We start from the raw sequence: 27,195 nt of genomic DNA on the forward strand, positions 1-27,195 counted from the left end.
CTGATGGGTATTAATAGCCGACTTCACAACCCCTACCGACCGCAAGCCAGTGCCAAGGTAGAAAGGATGAACGGGACTATTAAAAATTAGTTAAGTAAAATCATAGCAGAGACTGGACTAGGTTGGCCAGAAGCATTGCCGTTGGTCCTGCATAGTATGAGGACCACTCCCAGACCCCCTCTAAATCTGTCTCCCTTTGAAATACTGTTCGGTAGACAACCTCATTTGATTATAAGTCCACAGGAAGACTTGAAAGGTAACAACAAGGTAACTGTAAAGTATCTTATATCAATGAGTAAGCAGTTAAAACAACAGCATCAGAAACTGAAATTGTTGTCCAATGATATGCCTGAAACTAACTGTCATGATGTTGAACCAGGAGAATATGTTATGAACAGAAATTTCTTATGTTCAGGTTGTTTGACTTATCGGTGGGAAGGTCCGTACCAGGTGCTGCTGACAAGTACTTTGAAGGTGGCTGAGAGAGATACCTGGGTCCATTCCACTCACTGCAAAAAGGTCAACCAACCGGTGGAGAAACGAGTTGGAGACAAGGCTGATAGCGTGAACCTGTCGCTCGTGAGCTTGTTCCAGGAGGATTGAAAAGGTCGTAGTGAGATACCTGAACTAAAAGAAATCTGCAGGTCTTGTTGTGGCAATGGACAGGCCTGCTGTGTTCATTTTCATATTCTCTTTTAGAGTGTTCACCATCCTGGTCGGTTCGGGAATGTCCAGTGTCTGTGAAGGGGGACCGATTGTGGAGAGGGGAGTTGATGGCAGTGCTGATGGAGTGAGAAGGAGTGCAATGCCAATCAGGGGAGTGTCTGACCAATCTTAGTACTGTTATTGTTAAGAGAGCTGTTATTCTGGATACTCGGGGACGGTGTGGAGGTTTATCGTCTTTAGATTCCTGTATTTGTGAGCTTTGTGGGTCCCTAGTTGATGAGAATTGTATCCAACGGTGCCAGCCTAAATATAACCCGTACTGGGGTGGGTAACCTCTAGAGGATTATCATAGCATGGTAGGCAAAGTGTTCAAACTGATTGCTGGGTGTGTTCACATGTGCCACAGGGACAGCATAATGTAGGGTTGGTGCAATTTCCGCTGAATATCACGGAAATTTTAGAATTACAGAAAGGGAAAACATCGGATGGAAATTCCTCTCATCCAAACTCTATCAATTCCAAGTAGATAGATCACTTTTGTGTTTAAACATAACTAACTCCAATAAACCCGGGAGTTGGGAAGTGACAAGGAATAATCAGACGATGACCTTCTCACAAAGAGCAGATAATGAGTCCATAAACCATGATCTGTTACGCTCAATTAAATCTAGTGGGAGACATTTTAGGTACCGGTATGCATTGAGTTCCACCAAAGAAATTATTGGTAAGGTGCCAGATGGTTATTGTGCTAAAATAATACAGCCAGAAACTTGCATGTACCAGATGGGAGACCCAGAAATAGGATTGTTTGCAAGGGAAATGTGCTTAATGATAATGATGCATACCATTCCTTATGTTCTCCCTGATAATGTATATTTTATAAGTGGAAGAAAAGCGTATAAATGGCTCTCCCCGAGTTCCGAAGGTTTGTGTTACCTGGGAAGAGTAGTCCCAGAAGTAATGACCCTCACACATGTTGAAATGCTTAGTACACATAAAAACACACAGTCACCATATCTTCACACACAATATGAACACAGAGGCAAACGAAATATGATACCTGGTGACTTGCACAAAGCCACTCAGTTAATTAGTGAGACAACTGGCTTTCAAGTTTTAGTCGCATTGGATCCCACCAGGATCACTAGGGGTACATTAAACTTTAGATATATTCAGGAACTTGCTAAATAGATAGATAATATCACCGAGATGTACGATGACACATTCAGGTATACAGGGAAAGAATTGCAAGCGTACAAGAACTGGTGCAACACAGGCTAGTGTTAAATTATTTAACTGCTGTTACTGGAGGGTATTGCGTAATGTTGGTCACCAAATTTGGAGTAAAATGTTGCACCTATGATACCAGCGACCCCAAGGAAGTGATAGACCGAAAGATGGATGAAATTCTGCAGCTAAAATGGGAATTTCGTAAGAACCATAACGCATCAGTGGCTGAAGTAGGGGAGAAGATAGAAGGATGGGTTTCATGGCTGAACCCAGTGAAATGGTTCTCAGGTCTAGGGGAATGGGTCCAGGAAGTGATCACCAGCATAGGCAAATTCTTAATCCTTATACTGAGTGTCATCATAATAATTGGTATATGTGCCCGGTGTGTTCCTATTGTGTTGAAGTGTGGAAAATGTAAAAATAAAGAATAGAGAAAAAGAGTAAAACGTAAGAACGAAATTATGATGGTGGTCAGTATGAATACCGAGGTAAATACAGAACTGCATTACAACCCTGAACTAGGAAATACCATCATTTAACTTATTATATTTAGACATGCATAGAATGTATTATTGAAATGTTATTTTAAAACACCTCAGATAATGTACAGTCTCAAATTTCCCCTTCAAGACTGCCTTTATAGGACTGGTGTAACCCCACACCTTTCACATGATCTTCCAAGATCCGCAGTGTGCGTATAATAGTAGTTTTATGTCCCCAGTCAGAGACACATTATTGATGGATTAAGAACCACCTTGTGCCATCCCATAATAACACTAAATAGTATACAAATGTAAGCCTAAATTATATTTTAAAATCAGATTGTGATAGCATGTTGTTCGCTATCAAAGGGTGGACTGTCGAAGCTGGATAATTGGCTGAGACAAGATCAATTTAAAATTGGATCGCAGCGACGCCACCTTGCGACTGGCCGCAAGACGCCATCTTGGAAATGAGATCGCAAGACGCCATTTTGCGAATGGCCGCCTAAGCGCCATTTTAGATAAACTCACACTTTAGTACATGTGGCGATATTACTATTAGCATCATGCGATTGCATCTTACACCATTTCTCATACACACATTAATATGCACAATAGCGCTGTTAACTAGTCGCATATTAGCGAAAGCATAAGATTCTGTATGAAAACGCCGAATATTAGCTTCATGCACACGCATCTGCCCCAAGTTAACTAGCATCTTTACATCAAACCCCACATACTCACACATTACATATTCACATACAAGGTTCCATAAGCTTTAAGGTATAAGATTCGAGTATGCACATTTATTATAATTGCAAGGAAATAAAGATTATTTAGTAACTAAGGTTTTATACGTGATAAGTAAGCCATGTTTGGTATTGTGGTGATGTGTACTCTCTCAACAGTATTCCGGTAATATCGATGGAGAGATCGCAACATGCATTCTCAACTTATGGACCGCAGAGACTTCAAGCAACAAAAAGTAAATTATATGACCAACTGTTAGGATTTGCATGAGGCGGGAAACCAGAGACCACCAGTTGTTAGAGGCTGGACTGTGTCTATTTGAACCAACCTATTAAATGCCTTGTAACATGTGCCCTCTCCTTTAGGACCAATGGTATTAGCAACAAACTTCTCCATTGTGTTGTTTATTCCTGGGGGGTATAAATATGTGTGCTCTGACCATGGATTCCTAGTCTTCGTGCTGAATGCTGATTGACGGGGGTTTCTTGCTGATGCCTACATCTGGACCAGAGAGCGCTGTGTATGTATAACTGTACTTGGGTCTGTATAATTTCTTTGCGCTAAGATTATATGAGGATCATAGCGTGTAACTGCTGTACTTTTACTTGAATAATACTTTGTGCTTTGGAACCACAGGTTCTAGGTCTGGAGTCTTTATTTACTGTATGACTGCGTAGGCAAAATAGCGTCATCCTTAGAGGTTTATAGGAAGGATATTAGAAGGTATAGGCAGGGGGATTTATAAGGTTCAAAGGCAGTATCGTTATAGCGCACAAATTTTGAGTTCCTTATGTGAATACAGTCAAGCAATATAAAATAGTGATGATACGTCATGAAGAACACTTCCTGGAAGTAACAGGTGGCTGCAATTTCTCAATAATCCATGTGGCAAACAGGAAACAAAGTGCTGAAAAATAATAATGAGAGGTGCGCATAATAGTGTAGTATTTAAAATAATTGAACTGGTGCTCAAAGTAAGAAATGTGTGTACCAAATATAAAACAATTAAAGGCTTATCTGATATCCAGATGGTACTTGCAATGGCCAGATTAACCCAAACAGACAACACTTTCAAGGTTTTCCAGGGGAACTCTTTCTGTAATACCTTAAAATATGGGCTTTAGAATGTTTTGCCCATAGACACGTAATATGGTGTAGTAATTTTAAGCAAATCAGCAACAGTGGACATTCAAATATCTGCGAACCAGATGGTGCATAAATTAATGCCTGTAAAGTTGTCACTCCTCTGTGTTATAGGTCATAAACAATCCGGCTTCATACCTCATCAAATGGTAGACCTCAGGCCAGAAATGGAGAAAATCTCCGTAAATAATTACTTTAATTTGATCAAATATGAAACACACAAACACAGAATAAACACTTAATAAAAAAAACAAAAAAAACTTATCTTAATCGCAGTGTAGCAGATATAAGTCTACTTTAGGGGTTAAGGAGAACCAGTGCCAAAGTGTTTCATCCTTTAGGACTACCTCAGGGGTGATATCAAGGTCCTGGAGTGCCTCTTTATATACCCTCTACTAAGGGTGTGCCCAAAATTAGGCCAGTTTAGCAAAAAACGCCGTCTGGGCATGCGCCCTGCGCGGCGGCCATCTTTGTGACGTCACATGTCCAAGTCACCGGTAGTTTGAAATCTTTACACAAACAACAGGGTTCTTTACACACCGCTTAAAAAGGCGGGCTTGTATAACCAACGGTGCGATGACTCAGGCTGATTCCCCTCTGAGTCCGGGGTAAGCCTATCATGTGTGGTACTAAATCCGGAAGTGCAAACTTGCACTTCCGGAAAAAACTCCATTATGCTGGAGGGCGGAAGTAGCTGCAATCATCTTGTAAAGGGCGGCTGTAGGTAAATCACGTGTGGGCCACTTCCAAATACATCGCCATCTTGGTGGATGGCGGAAGTAGCTGCAGCCATCTTATGAAGGGCAGCTAGACTAATCACACGGGGAACATCTTTTCAGAGAACGGGAATAGCCGCTGCCATCTTGGTTAGAGGCAGCTGTAGGCTAGTCACACGGCGGCCATCTTTTTGGTGGTGTCAATACCTAGCAGCGGCAAAAGATTTGTCGTCCACCATTTTGTGTATGACACAACAGCAATGTAATTGCCGGCAGCCATCTTTTGGGTGTACATATAAAACAGACATTCACAAATATAGCCATTATGTCAATTATAGATTGCCTTCCTCCACTCAATACAGGACAAGATATCTACTAAAGATATAGATAAATATTAAAAATAAATACTATACAAAGCAGTAACCTAGCAACATGACACTGAATACAGATTGCAAAAAAAGAGGGGGGGAGGGGGGGGGATAATCCAGTAGAGAGGTTATGTAAAATAATTAATAAATGGATAAAAATGGATATTAATAGAATACATAAATATATTAAGATAAGTTAAATCATTATTTAAAACTAGAGATCACAGGGCAGCAGCAGAAATTGAAACATAGGCAAATTATTAAATGAGCTAAAAATGATAAGAAGTGAAAACAAGGGGAATGAAGGTAGTGCTAGTACTAATCCTATTAGGTTGCTGCCTATAGAGGAAAGGGTTGGGGATCACCTTCCCTAATATGGTGCGTATCAAAAAGAAAGATCCTCTGGCGCCTCCTATAGGTTCCGTATATGGCAAATTAAATAGTAATCACAAATTAGTATTAAAACAAATGGTTTATTTTAAGACACCATGAGCATGCTTATGTATGGTGATATAGAGCAATGTAAGATAGGCTTTAGCCAATAAAAAATTATACAAACTCACTAACAACATATAACATAAAACATAAAACAGATACAGTGATAGATAGGAGAACAGACACGCTATATATGCATTTTACTCTGTTCCTAGAATCCTTTTAAAGATAGTCCAAATATGAGGAGGTAAGATATATGCAGATATCCTCCTAAGTGATATAAGTCTCAAATGATAGTTCCAAAATGTATATGCACATGTGCTTACCGCACTGGATGATGATCCTCCAAATAGTGGCTTTTTCGGGAGGCAAATCAGTTTATAGTAGTTTGCCAGTGGAGGGGGACCTGGTTCACGTCCATATACGTAGAGCACCCCAAGTTTGCCGGCAAACTACTATAAACTAATTTACCTCCCGAAAAAGCCACTATTTGGAGGAACATCATCCAGTGCGGTAAGCACATGTGCATATACATTTTGGAACTATCACTTGAGACTTATATCACTTAGGAGGATATCTGCATATATCTTACCTCCTCATATTTGGACTATCTTTAAAAGGATTCTAGGAACAGAGTAAAATGCATATATAGCGTGTCTGTTCTCCTATCTATCACTGTATCTGTTTTATGTTATATGTTGTTAGTGAGTTTGTATAATTTTTTTTATTGGCTAAAGCCTATCTTACATTGCTCTATATCACCATACATAAGCATGCTCATGGTGTCTTAAAATAAACCATTTGTTTTAATACTAATTTGTGATTACTATTTAATTTGCCATATACGGAACCTATAGGAGGCGCCAGAGGATCTTTCTTTTTGATACATAAAAATGATAAGAGACTAAAATACCATAAAAACTAATTAAGAAAACGACCTATTTCATAGTTCTCGTTTAAACCATTAGGTATAATGGTATTCAGCTCAAATATCCAGAACATCTCTCTCTGTGAGAGCTTAGTTGCCAGATCACCTCCTCTTGGTCCTAAATTCACTAGCTCTATACCTTTGAAAGTAAGGAACTCTGGATTTGACCCATGATATGTTTTGAAGTGTCTGTAAATAGAGTGGCTTTCAACCTTATTTTTAATACTTCTTACATGTTCTTGGATATGTAATTTCTGGTTCCTTTTAGTCTTACCAACATATTAAAGGCCGCAAGTACATTCTAATAGATATATTACAGAACAAGTATTGCAGGTCATAAACATTTTTATGGAAGATGTTCTCGAGTCATCAAAGTTCGAAAAGGTCTTTCTATTGGGCTGAAGAAATTTGCACATAATACATTTTCCACATTTAGAAGAACCTACACATTTCTTAAGGGCATTAGTAGATGTGTGTTCTTCTCTCAACATGCTTCGGGCTAGAATATCTTTCAAGCTTTTTGCTTTCTTGAAAATAATAACAGGTTTTTCAGGTAAGATAACATCTAAAACCGGATCCAACTTTAAAATGCCCCAATGTTTATTCATAACTTGTTTAATTCTCTTTTCATCAACACTATATTGTTTAACAAAGGGAACCATTTCTTTTTTCTTATCCTTTTCTTTCTATTGTAGGAGGATCTCCCTTTGGAGAGCTTCAGTTCTACTCTTAGCTTGGGATATTAAATTATCAGGGTAGCCACGTTCCCAGAATCGACCTGAAAACAGCTCCAGTTGTTGTGAACATACCGCTGCATCTGAACCGTTCCTTTTGATGCGATGGAATTGGGAAAAGGGGATAATATAATAAATATATATATATTTGTTATGCGGCCCACACCAGAGGCCAGCATTCCCAGTGATGCAGCACGCGAGTGACGTCATGACATCATCCGTGTCTCTCGCGATGAGTAGAGCCTGCGCCTGCCACTCTGGATCTAATTAGACTAAATAAATTAAATCCAAGGCGCTTCCCAAGGAGAAGTCTGAGCACCTGTCAAATCTAAGATATCCTACAGCAGATCCGTTGAGCCTTCTGTGTAGGTTTAAAGATACAGATAATAAAAAATGAATATGATCTGTGCTGGATGTCTATAGGGATGTCATAAATATAATACAACTATAATATATTAAAGAGCCATATTTATGAGGTCACAGATTTATTATCCAAAAATACCACACAATAAATTGCACAGTATCAACCGTATTCTATTTATATTGCCTATACAATGAAAAAGGTAGGAGGGAAAGAATGGATAGAAAGAGCATTCCTTGTTTTGGTACCTGAACTTGGTGGGTAGACCCGAGCCAGGACTCTGAATCACTCTATTCAAGGAATATCCGTGACTGCTTATAAAGATATTGTGAAGCAATATTTTTTTTACATGTACCAAACACAATTTTTCTCATACAATCATTGGTGAACAAGCTCTCTATATAAATATGGTTATGACTTTGTATCAATATCATTGAAACCCCATGTTTATAGAGTATTTGATACTTGTATTTATATTGGGCTATGTTTGTTTCCTTTTGGAGGGGTTTTCTATATACCCATGGCATATTTAAAATATAATTAATGAAGGTTATGTATTAACATTTGAAGTGTGCCCCCCAAAAAGAGACTTTTCTTTATTCCTCTTTATCTGATAGAGAGGTTATATAGATGCGTGTGTGTATAATATATATATATGTATATATAGACACACACATACACACATATACATACACTCACACACTCACACGTTGGCAACATGTTCACAGATATTTATACATCCACATAATATGGCTGTCTAGTCTTTTCAATGCGCACACCCCAACAGCTCCCACTGAGAGGGAGATTTCTAGTTCTATATGGTCAGTTCTGATGTGAACATTGAAGTTTCTGGATTTACTGTACGATACAAAGCAAAGAAAAATAACAACAAGTCACATACATTTTGCTAACACATTAAATCTTACCTCAAATAAGGCCAAATTCCTATCATAGAAGTCAATGCTCTTGTTTGGCTCTGTGCTTTTGAGAAATGGACTATTTTCTTTGTGGCTCTCATGACCTGGAATTAAATAAAATATATAATTACAACATAGAAGGACATTGTGCCAACCAAACGCAAACTTGCATTTTTCACAGCATTTCGTAAAAGCACACTGCATAATATATATATATTATAGAAAAGGGATTTCGACATATCAAGGGAAAATCCACCCAAATATTTTATTTAATATCAAAGCCTCCTGCAATGTAGCAAAGTCCCCGTGTGTCTGACTGATCAGTTAGTGTAGCAGAGAGAGTACTGATTCACGATGTACATTGCATTTATCTTTCTTTGTATATAAAGCAGGAATTTATCATAAGCTTTGCAAAGGTTCACAATTAGCGACGGCTCCTACCCAGTGTAGCCAGGCGGATCTGTAAATGTGTGCATGTGTAAGATTGTGAATAATTAACAAACCAGGTTCTAGGGACTACATTGGCTGCATGCCCTAGAGGAATGATAGGGCTGCCACAATAGCAGGGAAATGGTTCCCATTGGAAGAGCTTTCTGCTATGGCAGAGCAGATTGGCAGTCCCAGGGAGAGAAAACACCTCCCTCTAGGACTGCCTGCCTGGCATGTGATTAGCAGAAAGAGCTTCCAATAAGAAGCCACTGCCAGGCAATCACTGGCGATAGATTTTTAATGGGGAAGTGGGGCTGCAGGTAGTTGCTGGCATCCAAGTGGGAGGGGACCTTAGTGTTTGCAATTAGGAGAGAAGGCTTCCCAAAGCCCAAACCCTTTAGAAAGTCAGCAATGAAAGAGTGTGGGGGGGGGGGTCTCCACACTGACTATGAGGTATCTTAAGAGTCATTCTATTGCAATGGTTCTCAAACTCTGTCTTCAGGACACCACACAGTTCAGGTTTTCCAGGTCACCTAGTAGATACACAGGCGTGTTCATTACTCACTGACACATTTTAAAAGATCCACAGGTGGAGCTAATTGTTGCACTTGTGATTCTGTGACGAGACCTGGAAAACATGTATTGTTAGGGGTCCTGAGGACAGAGTTTGAGAACCTGTGTTCTATTGGACGGTTTTTACCCTTTTATTCAGTAATGAGAATTGTGTAAAACCTATGGTAATGTCCAATCCTGTGAGAAATTTTTAAAGTATTATATACACAGATTTTTTTTAATGTTCAATTTTCCCGATCATTGATGACCGCCCATCCGCAGATCGGGTCGGATTGGCAAAACGGGGGAAAAGGACCGTAGATGTGTGGTCCGCATAATGTCTGGTTTGACAGAAGTCCCCCTCCCTCCCCTACACAATTAGGGAAATAAATACTATGGGTCAATGTGACCAGGTCCCCCGTCCTGATGCCGGCCCTCTGTCCCCTCCTCATGGTTAATGGCAACTGCGGTACAGAAGGGGTTAATCCCCGTGCTGCGGCGCCATGTTTGAACTGTACAGGCGCTAGATGCTTATTAAAAATGTTTAACCGGTGCTAGGCACAGAGTGTTAACCACAACACATTTTAATGTGTAGTGGCGATGCTGTGTGTTAACCCCTGGTGAAAGGGGTGCAAGGAGCCGCTGAGTGTTCCATGCTGGGAACTGGGAGCCTAGCTGCGGGCCCACCAGCTACACAGTGCGGCGATGCAGGGGGAGTCACTGCAGCAGGGATTCAGTCCCAGGGCTGCATGGCTCCGTGCCAACCACTGGGGACCGGGAGCTTCGCTCCTGGCGCCCAGCACTACAACATGCAACAGGGCTAAGTGCCGCACACAGGGGGACCGAGCTGTGTGGAGCTAGTTAACCAGATGAGCACTGGAGATTGGGAGCTTGGCTCCCAGCACTACTAGGCAGATTAGTTGCACACCGGGGGTTGGTAGCACCGTCTCCCAGTACCACAGTGCGGAGAGGGCCTAGTAGGTGAGCCGCAACCTGGACCCAGTCCAGAGGCTGCGGCTAGGTATAAGGGGTAGAGATGGCTAGTGAGTGAGTGTCTCAACACACTGATTCGAATCATTCAGATGAGTGAATGATTCGAGTCACTCAGTGTTTGGTGAGTCGAGACACCCAGTTCCCCTAGCCTCTCTGTCACCTCCCCTAGCCTCTCTGTCAGTGGGAGCCAGAGTGAGTGACAGCACCGCCCCCTACACTGCTGATCCGACCTGATTATACTTCTCCATTGTGTCAGATCGGCAGTGTAGGGGGCAGAGCTGTCAGCGACTCACTCTGAGTCGTGCAGCTATTGCCAAGGGCTCAGGGCAGTGCACTAACTCTCCTGAGTCAGTGCATAGGCTTGAGCTGGCCTGGGGGGCGGAGCTGTCAGCGACTCACTGAGTCGCACAGCTACAGCCAGGGCTCAGGGGAGTTCACTGACTCAAGAGAGTCAGTGAGAACCTTGAGCTGTAGTGCTGGGCTGCGGGGGGGCGGAGCTGTCAGCGACTCACTCTGAGTCGCTGGCTCCCCTGCTGGCTCCAGCGCTGCTCTATCTAAAGAGCCGTGTCTCGAGACACTTCACTGAGTTGAGCCATGAGGCTCAACTCAGTACAGTGAAACGATCCGCCCATCCCTAATAAGGGGTCAGTAGTGCTGTGGGACCAGGACAACCAGCACCTGGTACCTCCCAGTGCTGAGAGGGGTCAGTAGCTGAGCACTGCACCGGGAGGAGGTGGGGGGAAGAGAGCACCAGCACTACCTAGCCTGCAGGGCTGAGTGCTCCATGTTGGGGACTGGGAGCTTAGCCCTCAGTGCCCCAGCACTGCAGGACATATATAAAAAGGTTTGGATGTATTTTCAACGTATAATTTAAAATAAAGATGCACTTACCTTGGTTTACCTGAAAGTCCCAGGAGAACCAGGGCTCCGTGTGGGCTGCTGGACCCCAAGCCCTTTCCAGAGAAACAGGCTGTCCTCCCATGCAACCTCATTCCTGAAAGTGATATGAGGAGATGCATGGGGAGCTGGCCAAGGCAGCCAGCTAATTATTTTCAGGGAGCTCCAAAGTGCTTCCCCTATGTGGCCAGGAAACCATTTCTGGGTACCTTGGTTGCCCACCTCTGAAGCTCAGATTCAGGCTAGAAAAGGCAGGCTTGGTCCCTTAGCAGATTCCTGGAAGTACGTTTTGGAGGGAATGTTTTTTCCTCCCATACGTGACGGAGTAGGAGCCTGGGTGTATGTTAGCGGTTCCAATTGCTGATTGTAGAATTTTGGTGTTGGCAGCAACACCCACTGCGCAGTGGGTTGAGTCAGTGACAGGCGGTTACCGATGGTAAGAGAGAATCCCTAATATCCAAGATCCAGTCGGGATCGAAACTAATCAGTGATCGGGTGGCGAGTGAGGTCACCCATTCACAGTCACAATCTGTAAACCACAAATGTTATTTTACTACGGCCACCGCCAGGACTGTTGAGACATCTAGTGGTACTGGGTGATATTTTGGGGGCATAGCCGAATCCAGTCAGTGGGACGACAAATCGTATGTTAAAAAAAAAAAACAACGGAAAGTACTTAGTGGCACCGCACACAATGAAGGAGTATTTATTGCCCTCAACAGCTGTCCCAGTCCCCAAGCAGGGCTCCTCGAACAAGCCTAGGCTCAGGTAATTGGTACCCGCTTCCCTCTCCCTCAGTGCTTCTGACCACCTGTTCTGAAAGGCATTTCAAGGTTAAATTAACATTACTTAAGTAACATAAAAGAACATGCACCATGTGAACAATATAGTTTTAAAAAAAATTATGTAGGCCTATGTAATGTGTAGTAATGTATAGATTAAACATTGCTATATATTCTGTTTTCCTAATGATTTACATGTTTTATGGATAAGTTTGCCTCATTTTCAGCCGTATCTTGATATTCCAATAAAAAAATTGTATAAGAAAAAAAAAAAAAAAGATTAAATCGATTAAGTCAACAAAATGATAGGGACTCTATTAAGTTGTGTGTGACTTGTCCCTGCCCTTCAGAAGCCTGAAGTTGACAGCAAAGGGCATACCTACAGGGCCTGCAATGTGACATTATAAGATTGCATGCATGCATGCTGTAAAAATATACAGCAATATCTAGATACCTTCAAGAATACAATTTTAAAAATATATTTTTTTTAATTCATTTTTATCATAAACTAGCTGTTGTCCATGGCAATGCCTTTGGATTTTAATTGCTCTCTCCTGCTGTTTCTTCATTATCCCTCTTTATCTCCCCATTACTCCCCATTTCTCTCCTCCCTCCACTGTCTAATTCTCGCTCTCTCCCCAATATCTATCCACCTCCTTCTCTCCTTTTTTTGTTTCTCTCCAAAAACTGTACTGCCTCCTTTCGGTCTTCACCATCTTTTCTATTTTGTGTATTGCACCCCCCCTCACTCTCCCCTCTCTCTTTCTGTGTGCATGTTTCTTGCTCCCACCTCTTATTTTTAGACTTCATTAACTGCTCCTCCCCAGGCCTGTCTTCACTTTTCAGTTTTTGTGGGTCGAACCAGATAATCGTTAAGGTGTGCTTGGCGCACGTCATTGCACTGGGCCGCACATGTGTCCACGGCAGAAGTAAGGTGGGCATGCCTGGATGGTGTTCTTAATCTTTATGGAGGGATATTTAGTATGAGCAGAGTGTGTGGAAGTTTCTGTTTCTTTTAATAATACATGGCAAGAGGGCCGCTCCATGCACATTAGGTCCAACAGGATGACTATTTTTTAGCAGCACTTGATTTTATTATATAGTTTATATTTTCTGTTTCTTTACTTAGAATTTGTAAGTTTACGATTAAATTAAGTGAATGTATTTTTGGCTAGGCTAACATAGATTAAAAAGTTTTATTTGCAAGGCCAGTGTCTACCTATGAAAGTATTACAAGTGAAGGTACAGAAGTTTATTGAATGTAAATAACATGATAGATAGAATGAGAAACTGGTGAAAAAACAATAGAAGCAATGAAAGCATTATCATAGAATATGATGTACATATTATATATCTGTTATACATTCATTTTTGGGAATTTTAACAAGACTGTAATTATAGGAATTATATTGCGGTGGTATTCCTTGAAGAAAATAATTTACATAGTATTGGTTAGAGGGTTATAACAGTGCGCATGTGATGTGTGACTATAAAGCATTTACTTAACAGACAAGTTGTAATTACTAAGCACAACTGAAGTGGTATAAAAACAGAATAATGTAGTAAAGGAGAGTTGCCATACCATAATTATGGAAATATCATGTAAAAATTAATGTGTGTTAATTGGTAATGGTTAGTAGTGTATGAAAATATGCCACTTGTGAGGCTTTCCTTATTTATTTTTTAGCATACATTTTGTGGCCAATTGTATATCAAGCCCAATGCTGTTATACGATACCACCTCAAAATATTATGTTTAATATCAATATCAGTAGCTTTTTTAATTAGGCAACCTGTTGGTTGCTTAAAGAGGAGTTGCTATTTAAATATTGGGTAATTTGAAATATAAACATGTAAAAATAAGTTAAACAAGCAGTATATGTTTTAAGAATTTATACAAGCAGAACAGTTATACGCCTCAATTTAACACAACAAAAATATAAAAGTATATGTAAAAAGTGCACATACAATATCTGTGATGAGAATACAGTTAGAAAGTCAGAAAAATATGGTTGTTATGCATCTAATGGTCTGCAAAACAAAATATTTGCTGTAGTAAAAACAACCACTACCCTACTTTTACTTACAGTTAAACCTTGCAGAGCTGCTGTTTAGAGACACTTGATTCATTATTCTGTATTGTTCGCTCCAAGTAAAAAAGTAATTATTTTGAAATCTGTCAGCTTTAAATCCGTAACACAGAAAGATGACACAGGAACAGCAAGTTTCTGATACAACATTCGATGAAATGCAACATAATTCCTCAAGTGCTCGCTTATGTAAACTGGGTATTTACCCTAAGGCATCAGACACAGACGTCAGCAACAACAATGTCAATTAGACCCCAATGTTTGCACTCCTGACTATGAACAATTGTATTCGCAGGAATATCTATATTTGAAACTCATCTTTTCCAAAATATAAAATCCAGTTAAAAGTACAGAGGGTTCTTTATATGACCATTATTTGTGGATGTTCTGAAGCCCAATGTCACAAACTGTTTTTTTCCCATTCACTTATAGGTCACTGGCCATATTAACAGTCACAAGCTAGTTATTGCATCAGCGCTCAAGGTCATTAAGTACATTTCAATAGAAACACAATTCTAAACTACGGTTTATCATAAACAAAGGGAAACTATTGGAAAGTGACTATACATAATAGATGTTAAAAAAAAAAAGAAATTAGGGTCACAAGCAAAGCAGGAGCAGAGATTTATATGTGCAGCTTTATTCTGTTTATCGATTTTTTTGAACTGCAGACACTAGAAGGTATTTTTGAAGCACACCTGATTTTGACAGTAACATGTCTTGTATTAGCACCAATACACATTGATCGTCTACCCACTGGACAATCAAGGGGCACTCTCATAACCTAGAAATCTGCCAAGTGGGATGTGCAGTACAGAAAGAGAGGATAAATCTGAAGAGGCACACTGTCCACCTAAGCCATACTTGCCTACTTTTTAACTCTCCTCTCTGAAAAAAGCCCAGAAAGGAGATGCAAATTACCACTTTGGGGGAGGGGACAGACTCTTTGAATTATTAGGCCACACCTTTGTTGTGACAGGGGGAAGGGGGCAAGGCTAAAATGTAGCGATTTGCATCATTTTAGTCTCACCCACACCATACAGAGCCACAATTGCCTGTATTATCTACCCATTCTTCCTAGTGAAGTGGGTGGGATGCAACTTCCAGCAGAGTACATACAGTGCATCCGGAAAGTATTCACAACTCTTCACTTTTTCCACATTTTGTTATGTTAGTCTTATTCCAAAGTGGAATATATTAATTGTGTCCTCAAAATTCTACACACATTACCCCATAATGACAACGTGTAAAAAGTTTTTTTGAGATTTTTGCAAATTTAATTAAAAAAAAATAAAAAAAAACACTACGAAATCACATGTACATAAGTATTCACGGCCTTTGCCATGAAGCTACAAATTGAGTTCAGGTGCATCCTGTTTCCACTGATCATCCTTGAGAGGTTACTACAGCTTAATTGGAGTCCACCTGTGGCAAATTCAGTTGATTGGACATGATTTTGAAAGGCATATACATGTCTATATAAGGTTCCAACACTTGACAGTGCATGTCAGAACACAAACCAAGTTTGAAGTCCAAAGAATTGTCTGTAGACCTCCGAGACAGGATTGTCTCGAGGCACAAATCGGGGGAAGGGTACAGAAAAATATCTGCTGCTTTAAAAGGTCCCAGTGAACATAGTGGCCTCAATCATCCATAAATGGAGGAAGTTCGGAACCACCAGGACTCTTCCTAGAGTTGGCCGGCTGTCTAAACTGAGCGATCGGGGGAGAAGGGCCCTAGTCAGGGAGGTGACCAAGAACCCGATGGTCACTGTGTCAGAGCTACAGCATTCCTCTGTGGAGAGAGGAGAACATTCCAGAAGGACAACCATCTCTGCAGCGATCCACCGATCAGGCCTGTATGGTAGAGTGGCCAGACGGAAGCCACTCCTTAGTAAAAAGCACATGGCAGCCCGTCTGAATTTTGCCAAAATGCACCATGAGAGACAAATATTGAACTCTTTGGCATGAATGCCAGGCTTTATGTTTGGAGGAAACCAGGCACCGCTCATCACCAGGCCAATACCATTGCTACAGTCAAGCATGGTGGTGGCAGCATCATGCTGGGGGGATGTTTTTCAGCGGCAGGAACTGGGAGACTAGTCAGGATAGAGGGAAAGATGAATGCAGCAATGTACAGAGACACCCTGGATGAAAACCTGCTCCAGAGCAATCTTGACCTCATACTGGGGCGATGGTTCATCTTTCAGCAGGACAACGACCCTAAGCACACAGCCAAGATATCAAAGGAGTGGCTTCAGGACAACGCAGTGAATGTCCTTGAGTGCACAGACGCTTCCCATCCAACCTGATGGTGCTTGAGAGGTGCTGCCAATAGATAGGTGTGCCAAGCTTGTGGCATCATATTCAAAAAGACTTGAGGCTGAAATTGCTGCCAAAGGTGCATCAACAAAGTATTGAGCACATGTTGTGAATACTTATGTACATGTGATTTCTTAGTTTGTTTGTTTTTTTTATTAAATTTGCAAAAATCGCAAAAAAAAAAAAAACTTTACATGTTGTCATTATAGGGTATTGTGTTTAGAATTTTGAGGAGAAAAATATATGTAGCATAACAAAATGTGGAAAAAGTGAAGCGTTGTGAATACTTTCCGGATGCACTGTAAGTCATTATGCCATGTGCAAGAGTCTTCCCATATGCAGTGACATGCGGTGAGGTCAATGGCTGGGGTGGCATACATGTATAAAAACAGAATTTTTTTATCAAAACTCTGGAGCATGAAATGGCTTATGATAGGGGAGTCAGTATGACAGGGGAGGCTCTGCCACCACTGCCTACCCCGATTGCACATCCCTGCCTATATGCGCCTTATTTCTGGCAATATCCTCAGAAATATGGCACCATTATTTTGGGAACTTCTGCAGGAATATTCTGTCAGTTTCATATTTCCAAATAATAGTGCGGGCATCCTCAAGGGTATACGGTGTGTGCACCATCTGGTCTTAGGGGTCCAAGTGCACTGCACATCAAGCCCCCATTATATGCCTCTGTATGGTACAGATTTGGAGTGTCAGTGTTGGAAGGCCAAAAGCCACACCTAATATTCATTAGGCTGCAGACAGGATGTGAGGCTATAAAATTGGCTTCAGCAAGGTGACCCATTCATTATCATCATTGCCAGTGATGCAGATTTATATTACCCATTTCTAATTTTTAGCACTGGACACACCCTCTTGCAATCTAGCCAACATAGGTGGTCTCGATGGGAATGGGGGCATATATGTTTTCTCTGTACTTTTTAGAATATGCCAGTTTGATGTTAGACAATACTGTATATAATCAATAGAACCATGATTCACACCACTATAAATGTTTTGCCCACTGATATTTTCAGAATTGTGTTCTTCTGGCATAAAATAATTCAAATTATTTTTCAAAATTACTAAATAAGCATTCAACAATGTATCCAACACAACAATAAGGTTTAGATAAGTAGAATGTTCTTTTCTTACTTTTTCTATACACAAAATAACCCATAAAAGGTCAGCCTGGTTGAAGTTCCAGCTCACCAGTAATACGAGTAGTTTTGGCAATACAAATCCTTTTCAATCTAAATTCATTGTCTGACGTCCGATGTAAACGGTCCTCCTTTTGAGTCTGATTTACAATATAGATGTGAATGGATATTTGTATCACAAAACTGTTTATTTTTCACCTAAACTTAAAATGGCAATGATTTTTTTAAGCATTCTGTATTTATAGCGGTGTGTAGTAATGTGCATCATACAAGGATTTCATTTAAAAAAATATATATATATATATATTTTTTTTTTTTTTCTTTGTCTACAAGCATAAAAATAGAAAGTTATGGTAGACTAAGACTTGATCACTAATTTTTTTTTATTTTTCAAGGTCCATAGAGTCTACAGGGATACCATGGGGATATTATGGTTGGAAGATAAGACACCAAACAGTTAAAGCTTCGGCTCCCAGAATGCCCTGGGTACTCCTCCATATATACCCCGCCCGTAGCCATAGGACTTCAGTTTAGTTAACAAGCCTAAAGGCAGGAGAAGGAAGAACAATAGCACACTAGAAACACTCTTACAGAAGATGAGGAATCTGTGACCAAAAGAAAATCACCCCATGAAGCCAGGTGTGTCAGGGTGGGCACTCTGTGGACCCTAAGGACCTCGAAGAAAAAGGAGTTATCTAGGAATAACTCTATATTTCTTCTTCGTGGTCCATAGGGATCCACAGGGATACCATGGGGATTTTCCTTAAGAAATTCCCCTAGGACGCTCCTGAGCAGAAAGGAGAACTCGTCGCCCAAAAGTAGCATCCTGGGAGGCAAAAGTATCAAAAGGCATAAAGCCTAAGAAAAGTGTGGACAGAAAACAACGTGGCAGCCTTGTACAATTGTTCAACAGTGCCACCACGACTGAATGTACACGATGGCCCTACAGACCAAGTAGAATGTGCTGTCACCGTGCTCGGGACAGGAAGATCAGCCTGTGTGTACACCTGAGATATAGTCATTCGTAGCCATCTCGCCAGAGTCTGCTTATTAGCTGGCCATCCTAGTTTGTGAAAACCATATAATATAAAAAGAAAATCTGATTTCTAACACAATTTGTATGCTCCACATAGATACAGAGAGCACAAACTACATACAAGGAGGCTTCACCTTAAGAAAGGTCTGGAGCCTGAAGAGCTGGAACAACAATTTCTTCATTTCACATGAAAACGGGACACTACCTTAGGAAGATAACCCTCCCTTGTATGAAGAACAACTTTATCCTGGTAAAATATCAAAAATGGGGAGCGACAAGAGAGCGCTTCCAAATCTGAGACTCTGCGATCAGAAGAGATAACACGGAGAAAAAAATGTCTTTGCTGTCAACCATTTCAAATCTACAGAGAGTCTAAAGTTTCAAATGGGGAAGCTTGCAACCCCTTAAGAACCAAAAGGCAAATCCCACGGTGCTACCAGTGGAACATAAGGAGGCTGAACTCGCAGAACTCCTTGAAAAAAATTCTAACATCTGGTAATGAAGCAATCTTCTGAAACCAGACTGACAGTGCAGAAACCTGTACTCTCAAAGTGGACATGCGGGAACCACCGTCTAACCCTGACTGCAAAAAAGCCAGTATCCTGGAAATCCTGAACACCTAAGGATCATATTTCTCATGAGAACACCATTGACCAAAAGAATGCCAAACTCTGTAATAGATGCAGGCAGAAGCAGGCTTCCGTTCTCTAAGCATCGTTGGAATTACAGAACTGGAAAATCCTTTAGCTTTTAAGATAGAAGATTTAAGAGCCAAGCCGTCAAAGTCAGACGGGGCAAGTCCGGATGTCGGCAGGGACCCTGCGTTAGCAGATCATGCCAAAGAGGGAGAGGATACGGAGTGTCTACTGACAAATTCTGTATGTTGGTGAACCAATGACGTCCGGGCCAATCCGGAGCCACCAGTATTATTGTTCCGCCTTCCTGCTTGAATTTCCTGAGAACTCTTGGGAGCAGGGAAACTGAAGGAAAGAGATATGCCAACCTGAAGTCCCATCTTACCGTCAATGCATCCACGAAGGCTGCTGATGGGTCTCTGGACCTGGCCCTGTACCTGGGTACCTTGTGGTTGTGGCGTGATGCCATGCGATCTATCTCTGGTAGACCCCATATGTTTACCAGGAGCTGAAACACTCCCAGATGGAGAGACCACTCTCCAGTGTGTATGTCTTGGCAACTTAGGATGCCTGCTTCCCTGTTGAGTACTTCCAGAATGAATGTTACCATAAGATGATGTTCTGCCCAAATGAGAACCCTTGTCACTTCCTTCATGGCCGCATAACTTTTTGTGCCTCCCTGATGATTGAGGTAGGCCACTGTAGTCGCATTGTCGGACTGGATCTGGACAGGCCTGCCCTGGAGCAAGTCCTGTGCCCTGACAAGTGCTTTGTATATTGCTCGCAGTTCCAGAATGTTTATGTCACAACTCCCGGATGGTTATGGATGCGGCCCGTATTTGGGAGTTGGCTAGACCTAAGTCATAAACAGGTCACAGGGAATAGCCGAAGTCAAAACCAGATATCAGATGCAGTACAGGGGTCAGGCAAAATCAGGGTCACAAACAAAGCAAAGGTCAGGAACAGGTAACGGAATATCACAGGAACACTGGAGTCTGGTAAATGAGCCTGATAGCAGTGGTGATTTTCTGCACAAAGGAGTCACAGGTTAGAACTGAACTCTAGGAAGCAACACTTTTCTCAGGCACCAGTGGGAGTTCGCACAGGGGATATGACTCTGCTGCAAAATCCCTGATAGGCTGCTGAGGCAGGAGCACTCTCACTGGAAGAATGCTATCAGCTGACATAGTGCATGATGATGATGTCACTGCATGGTTCCCGAAACAAGGTCAGGCAGAAATCCTCACCTGCAGCAAATGGCAAGGTAAGTCATACAATTTGTGCAGTGTGTGACAGTTTATTGGCATATGACTTTCTTGATTTGTCCATCTCCCCTGGAAGGTGTGATGACCTGTCACTGCCCCCCATCTGCCTTGACTGGCATCCGTGTTGAGAAGCACCCAATTTGGAATCCAGAATGGATTACAATTGGTATCCAAAATGTTTAGTTGCTTCTTTTTTAGCCACCACAGGAGGGAGTGATGAACTTCTGGAGTGAGAAAGATCATCTGGGACAGTTTTAAATGATGCTGTTCGTTCTACCTGGAGAGAATCAACCTTTGCAGGAGCCTGGAAGGGAACTGAGCATACCCCACCATATCGAATGTTGATGCCATTGACCCCAGCACCTGCATTGCTGACAGAATGGATACTCTTCGCTTGCATAGCAGCATGTGTATCCGCTTTGATAAGGCCACAATCCTGTCCTCCGGCAGAAACACTCTTTGTGCCTAAGAATCTAGAACTGCTCCCAGATGTACCATCTGCTGTGTTGGAGAAAGTGATGATCTCTTCCAATTGATGATCCTGCCGTGCCAATATCAGAAGGTCGTCCAGATATGGCAGTATTCTGACTTCCTGATGCCTGAGACAAGCTGTCATGGTTGACATTATCTTGTTAAATACCCGAGGAGCCGTAGAAAGGCCACAGGGTAGAGCCTGAAATTGGTAATGTTGCTGAAGGACAGCAAACTGTAAAAATTGCTAGCGGGATGGGATAATTAGAATATGTAGATATGCATCCTGAATATCCAAGGAAACCATCTAATCTCCTGGCTCCATTGCTAAAATAATTGACCAGAAAGTTTCCATGCGGAATTTGGGAACATGGATAAACTGGTTGAGGGTTTTAAATTCAGTATACGGCGATATGCCCCATTTGGCTTCTGGACCAGATATAGATTTGAGTAATAACTCCTTCCCTGTTGGGACATAGGAACTGGGACTATTACCCCTGCCTGTAGCAGGGAGTTAATGGCTTCCTGAAAAGCCAAGGCCTTGTCCACATCTGATGGAGGCTTTGTGGCAAAAAACTTCTGCTGGTGTTGTCTCCTGAAAATGAGGGCATACCCCCTGAGAGACTACTTGTCGGATCCAGGCATCTGTAGTTGCTTGATGCCAATAAGCCGCAAACTGAAGAAGTCGGCCCCCCACCCTGAGATCCCCCAGGAGGAGGCCCGCTCCATCAGGCCGAGGGCTTGTTGTCCGGCTTAGAAGCTGAACATCTTGCCTGGCCAGACCTCTTAGTTTGTCACTTTGACTTACAAAAACGAGTCGGCCTAGAGAAAGTCTGTCCTTTAGCTCTTTTTTGAGGACAGAAGGACTGAAAAGAAACCTGCCTACCCTTACCCTTAGACGTAGATGGCTGACCTGCTGACTTTGAAGCCGCCAGAGTAGTAATTAGGTTATCCAACTCTGCTCCTAAGATTACATTTCCATGAAAAAAATAAGACTTCCAGCGCCCTCTTTGATCCTGTATCAGCTTTCCAAGAACTTAAAAAAAGGGCCCTGTGTGCTACTATGGATGCTGCTGATGCCTTAGAATCTACTGCAGCACCTCCCAGATAGGAAGCCGCTTCCTGTATGTGGGAGATATTCATCATCTGTTCTCTGGCAGCATTTGGTAGAGAGTTTACCAATGCCTCAATCCATTCTTCAACAGCTTTGGCTACCCAGGCTCCAGCTATAGCTGGAAGGATAACAGCTCCAGATGATAAAAAGATTAATGCCTGTCTTAAGGCAATATTTTCATCTGTGGAATCCCATAGGGAAGACGCTGATGGAATAGGAAATCTAGCGTTTCTGATTAAATGCGGTACATGAGCATCCACAGTAGGAGGTACTTTCCACTTAGCACATACAGAAAGTGGGAAGGATACAATGATTTTATTCTCCTATCTACATAAAATCGTTTATCAGGGTTACCCCATGCCTTCTCAATTAGCTCAGTGAGCTGTTGAGACACAGGAAACTCCACTTTGACCACCTTTCGGTGGTTAAAAAACATTGGAGTCTTCTTACTATGAGCCGGTTCATCATCCTGAATATCTTGGACTGAGTTAACCGCCCTCACCAAAGTAGTAACATCCACAGTAGATGGATGCTCCTCCTCCCCAGAAGTAGATCCTGGAGAGGAATACTGTGCATCATCAGATTCCTCTGATGATGCGTCTGAATCCACATGTTGGGCAGACTGAGATAAAGACAACTTGCGCTTAGGTGCCTTAGTCACTACCGGTCTGTTAAAATTAGATAGTGCCATATTAAAATGGCCATCAACATCCTTTATTGAGAAATACATATGAGCAGTGATTGCGCTGAGCAAAAACAATTGTGGGTCCCAGGGACCCCTCACTTTAAAAAATTGGGGTTCTTCTCCATTGTTTCTGGGTCCCATCACATATTATGGGGTGTGAGGGCCAGTAGCAGTTGGGACAGTGCAGGGGATAGGTAGCAGATGGGGTAGAGGGGGATAAGGGCAAGCAGTAGTTGGGGTAGAGATGGGGGTAAAGGCAGCTAGTGCTAAGGGTAGGGAGGGAGTAAGAGCAGACAGTAGTTGCAACAGTGCTGGGAGCCAAGGGGGGGGCAGGGAGTGCTGGGGTAGGGAGGTGGCAAAGGTAGATAGCTGGTGTAGTACTGGGGGTTATGGGCTTTCACTGGCAATGCACAAAAGGGGTCCACCACACACTGTAAGCACCCTTGGGCAATTAAGACAGGGAGACCAGTCACCACTACTCTGGCTTTCCCCTTGTCAATACAGCCCCCACATGCTATTCGTCCCACCCCCTCATTGGACAAGGAGACGCTGACAATGAAGCTGGGGTCCCGTGATGGGGGCTGCAAGCTTAAATGCATTGATCAATTCATGAACCAAAACCCCACTGTTTATTACGTTTATTATTATTATTATTATTATTGTTAGTTATTATGGTGAGTGCAGAGCCCCTGTGATTTCTATTTAAACAATGTGGTCACATACCATGTTGCACCCCAAAACTAGGAATGGTGAGTGCCGTGGATTAGTGCTTTTTGTTTATTATGATTAATTTTTATAAATAATCATTTTTGTGATCACATTTTCTCATGCACCCCTTTTAACTAGTTATCTAACTTGTGTCAGCTGTTTTCCTAGGTGCTTTGCAACAGGTGTGCTTGGTAACTGTCTCACATTTAAAAGCAAAGTTGCTGTGAGCTTTAAACCTTGATAGAATACCCTGAGTTTAACACTAATGTGATGGCTATGTCCATGTTATAATTCTGAGCAATAGAGTAGGGACTTGCAGTAAAGTGGGATCCCATGATGGGGGCTGCAAGCTTAAATGCATTGATCAATTCATGAACCAAAACCCCACTGTTTATTATGTGTATTATTATTATTGTTCGCTATTATGGTCATATACCATGTTGCACCCCAAAACTAGGAATGGTGAGTGCCGTGGATTAGTGCTTTTTATATATTTATTATATATACACATACACACAAACATATACACATACACCTGTTCCTGCTTCTCACATCCTCCATGTCACCCCGAAGGGTGTAAAAGATCTGGAGGTGAGCTGTCCCCTCCCCTCACTACTTTAAGTCGCTTTTCATCCAAACAGCCCTCAGCCAAGTGCACCCTACTACCTCTCACCTGGGTCCTGGGCAGAGTGTCCCTCTGCAGAGTCCTCTGGAAAAGGGCTCCAGGACACAGTTCCCCTGACACCTGCTTCTGCTGCTTGGAGCAGGTGCCACATGTAACGGGGGTGGATTGGAGGGGTCGCCTGCACTTGTCCAGGGTGCAGGTGCTCCCAGTCCCTGTATGGGGGGAGGATTGAAGGTGCCAGTGCCATCTGTACTGGAGAGGGGATGGGCGGAGATCGGAGGTGAAGTGCCAGGGAGAACATGCTCCAGCTTCCGCCTCTCTGGGTCGGCTCCAGGCTCCTCATGCACAGTCCTCCCCTCCCCTTCTGTAGTGGCAGATGCTGTGTGCTGTACAATCCAGGCCCGGCCCTGCTCTTTGCGTCCTCCAATAGCTAGTTGGCGGATGAGGAGACACTGCCACCCAAATCTGAATGGTTTGGGAAGATGCTGGGCCAGCTGCTGCAGCAAACCGGGGAAGAGGCAGGCGTCCTCCTCATTGGACGAGAACATGCTGCCACCCGAAGCAGATTGATTTGGAAAGTTGCTCGGCCGGCTGCTGCGGCGCTTCCTGCGGGACCCATTCATTTTTAAAAAAGTGAGTCCCTCATTGCCCGTAAATACTGTATGAGGTGTAAACATATGTGGACACCCCATCCAAGAAGGCATCGTTGGAGTAGCCAAACGATCCAATACCTGCATCATAACCTGGGAAAAAGAGGCAACCTAAGATGGCTCTTGTTTAATAACAGGTAAACAGGACTGGTAAGGTGGCTCTTTATAACAGACAATACACAAACCCTCCTTTATGTCCTGTGAGGACACATAAGTTGTACATGATTTACATGAAACCAGCACAGGTGGCTCCCCCTCCTGTTTCCCTTTATCTTTTAACATATTCAAAGTCAAAACTCGCGAAGTCATTTGACAGCCTTCACAGAATCTCAATGAAAGTGAAGTACTCAGAAAGAAATAACAGTGATAGTTATAATTGACAGATAGAAATATAGTATCAGTCAGCAGCTAGGAAGTCACATACAATGCACATTTAATAGAATTACAATTGGCTCTAAATCAAACTACAGCAACACAAAAGGAATGGTAGGACATAAAAGCATACCTTAATCAAGGGAGAGGTATACAGGGAGACTGACCCAGACCATCCTGAGGCCAACAGCTACCGGGTGCACTGGCATGAACCTCATACACATGGAGGGAAGGCGGAGCAACCCAGAAGGGCAAAACTCATCTAGGGACTGTCTGGGTCGGGGGAGGAGCTGCCGGGTGAGCGCCTACTTCCCCTAAGCTGCATTAACCAGTCAGGTAAGCTCGCCTCATGGCAGCAGATTGCTTCTGCTGCCAATCCCCGGCGTCAGACAATAGGGCCCCAGCCTGTGTAGTAAGGATGCGGATACTCTCTGGTCCTTACAGCATCAGCTTCTGGTGGTCTGACACCAGAAGCAAGGTCTGCTACGCGCAATTCCCCGTAAGCGAAGAATCGTCTTACCTGACATCTCCGAGCATCCGATGCAGTCCAGGTCGCAGCATCGCTGCTAGCTAAGCTCAGCCACGATCCGCCGAAATCACCAGCACAGTTACAGATGTTGCAGCCTGGCGGAGGTAGATGGAGTCGCAGTACATGCGTCTTAATGCAGACGCTTGGTACTGGCAAATCAAAAAACATAAAATAAAACATACAATAAAAGCTATGGACTGCTCTAAGCAGTCCTCCTGTTACAAAGAAAAAAATCATGTATACATTGAGGAAATGCATTATTATCTACAAATCAATTAAGATACAAAAGGGAGACCACAAGCAAATCAATTAGAACCTCATCTTCTAACCTTTTCCAGTGTAAACTACATTAACATGTTTGCCCACAAAGCATTCACTGCATGCTACAAGCAAGAAGATCATCATAAAAATAAAGGGGCATATTCAATTGGCCTCAAGTTTTTTTGTCACAAAAATTAACGCGGCTTTTGCGAAAAAAATTTCGATCACTGTGGCTATGCGCACACCCGATGCTCACACTATCCAACTGAAAAAATTGTCCATAATCATTTTTTTGCAAAAAACTTGCATAAAAATGAGAAAAGCCAGTACCTTAAAACAAAAAAAAAATATTGAACAACATATACAAGTCTATTACGGTCCTCAAGAAAAATTAATTTAACGCTTTTAAAATTGTTAATGAAAAAAATAGCAAACAATAGCAGTGAGAAAATTATAGAACAAATTTAGGCGCTCCAGAGAGAACAGAAGTGCACAAATCTATATGCAGTTCACCACTTAGGGGATAGGCAGACCACAAAAAACTTCATCAGAAAAAAAGAGAAATACAAATGTGGGAGCGCTAATGATTTGTGAGATAGGTAAAAATCATACACATAAATGGTGATGGCAAGCTAGCCAATACTAGTGAGAACATCACATCTCAATCAGAAGCACCCATAAGAATATATAGATTTTTAGCAGATGGTATAGTCTTGAATGGGTAAAGTCACTGTATATTCAAAAATAAAAAGAACTATTGTTCATGGAGCAAGGCTATTCACAAAAGTTCCAGTAACTGCTAGTAAATAAGTGGATTGTGCTAAAGGAATGTGAATAGCTCTGATAAAAGCAGACTTACATGTGGAATGTTGAAATCGAACAAACTCCTTAGA

At 42.2% G+C, this 27,195-nt stretch overlaps 1 protein-coding gene across 1 annotated transcript in view; it reads right to left on the reverse strand.

The window, feature by feature from the left end:
• SLC12A4 (solute carrier family 12 member 4) overlaps nt 1-27,195 on the reverse strand; it is a 307,394-nt gene that overhangs the window by 236,216 nt on the left and 43,983 nt on the right. Inside the window, exon 2 of the mRNA XM_088470905.1 lies at nt 8,740-8,834. Within this exon, the coding sequence (XP_088327031.1) occupies nt 8,740-8,834 (95 nt within the window). The remainder of the gene's footprint in view (nt 1-8,739; nt 8,835-27,195) is intronic.

Source organism: Taudactylus pleione, unplaced genomic scaffold, assembly GCF_031769625.1.
Source record: "Taudactylus pleione unplaced genomic scaffold, aTauple2 ptg000106l, whole genome shotgun sequence".
Taxonomy (NCBI): Eukaryota; Metazoa; Chordata; class Amphibia; order Anura; family Myobatrachidae; genus Taudactylus; species Taudactylus pleione.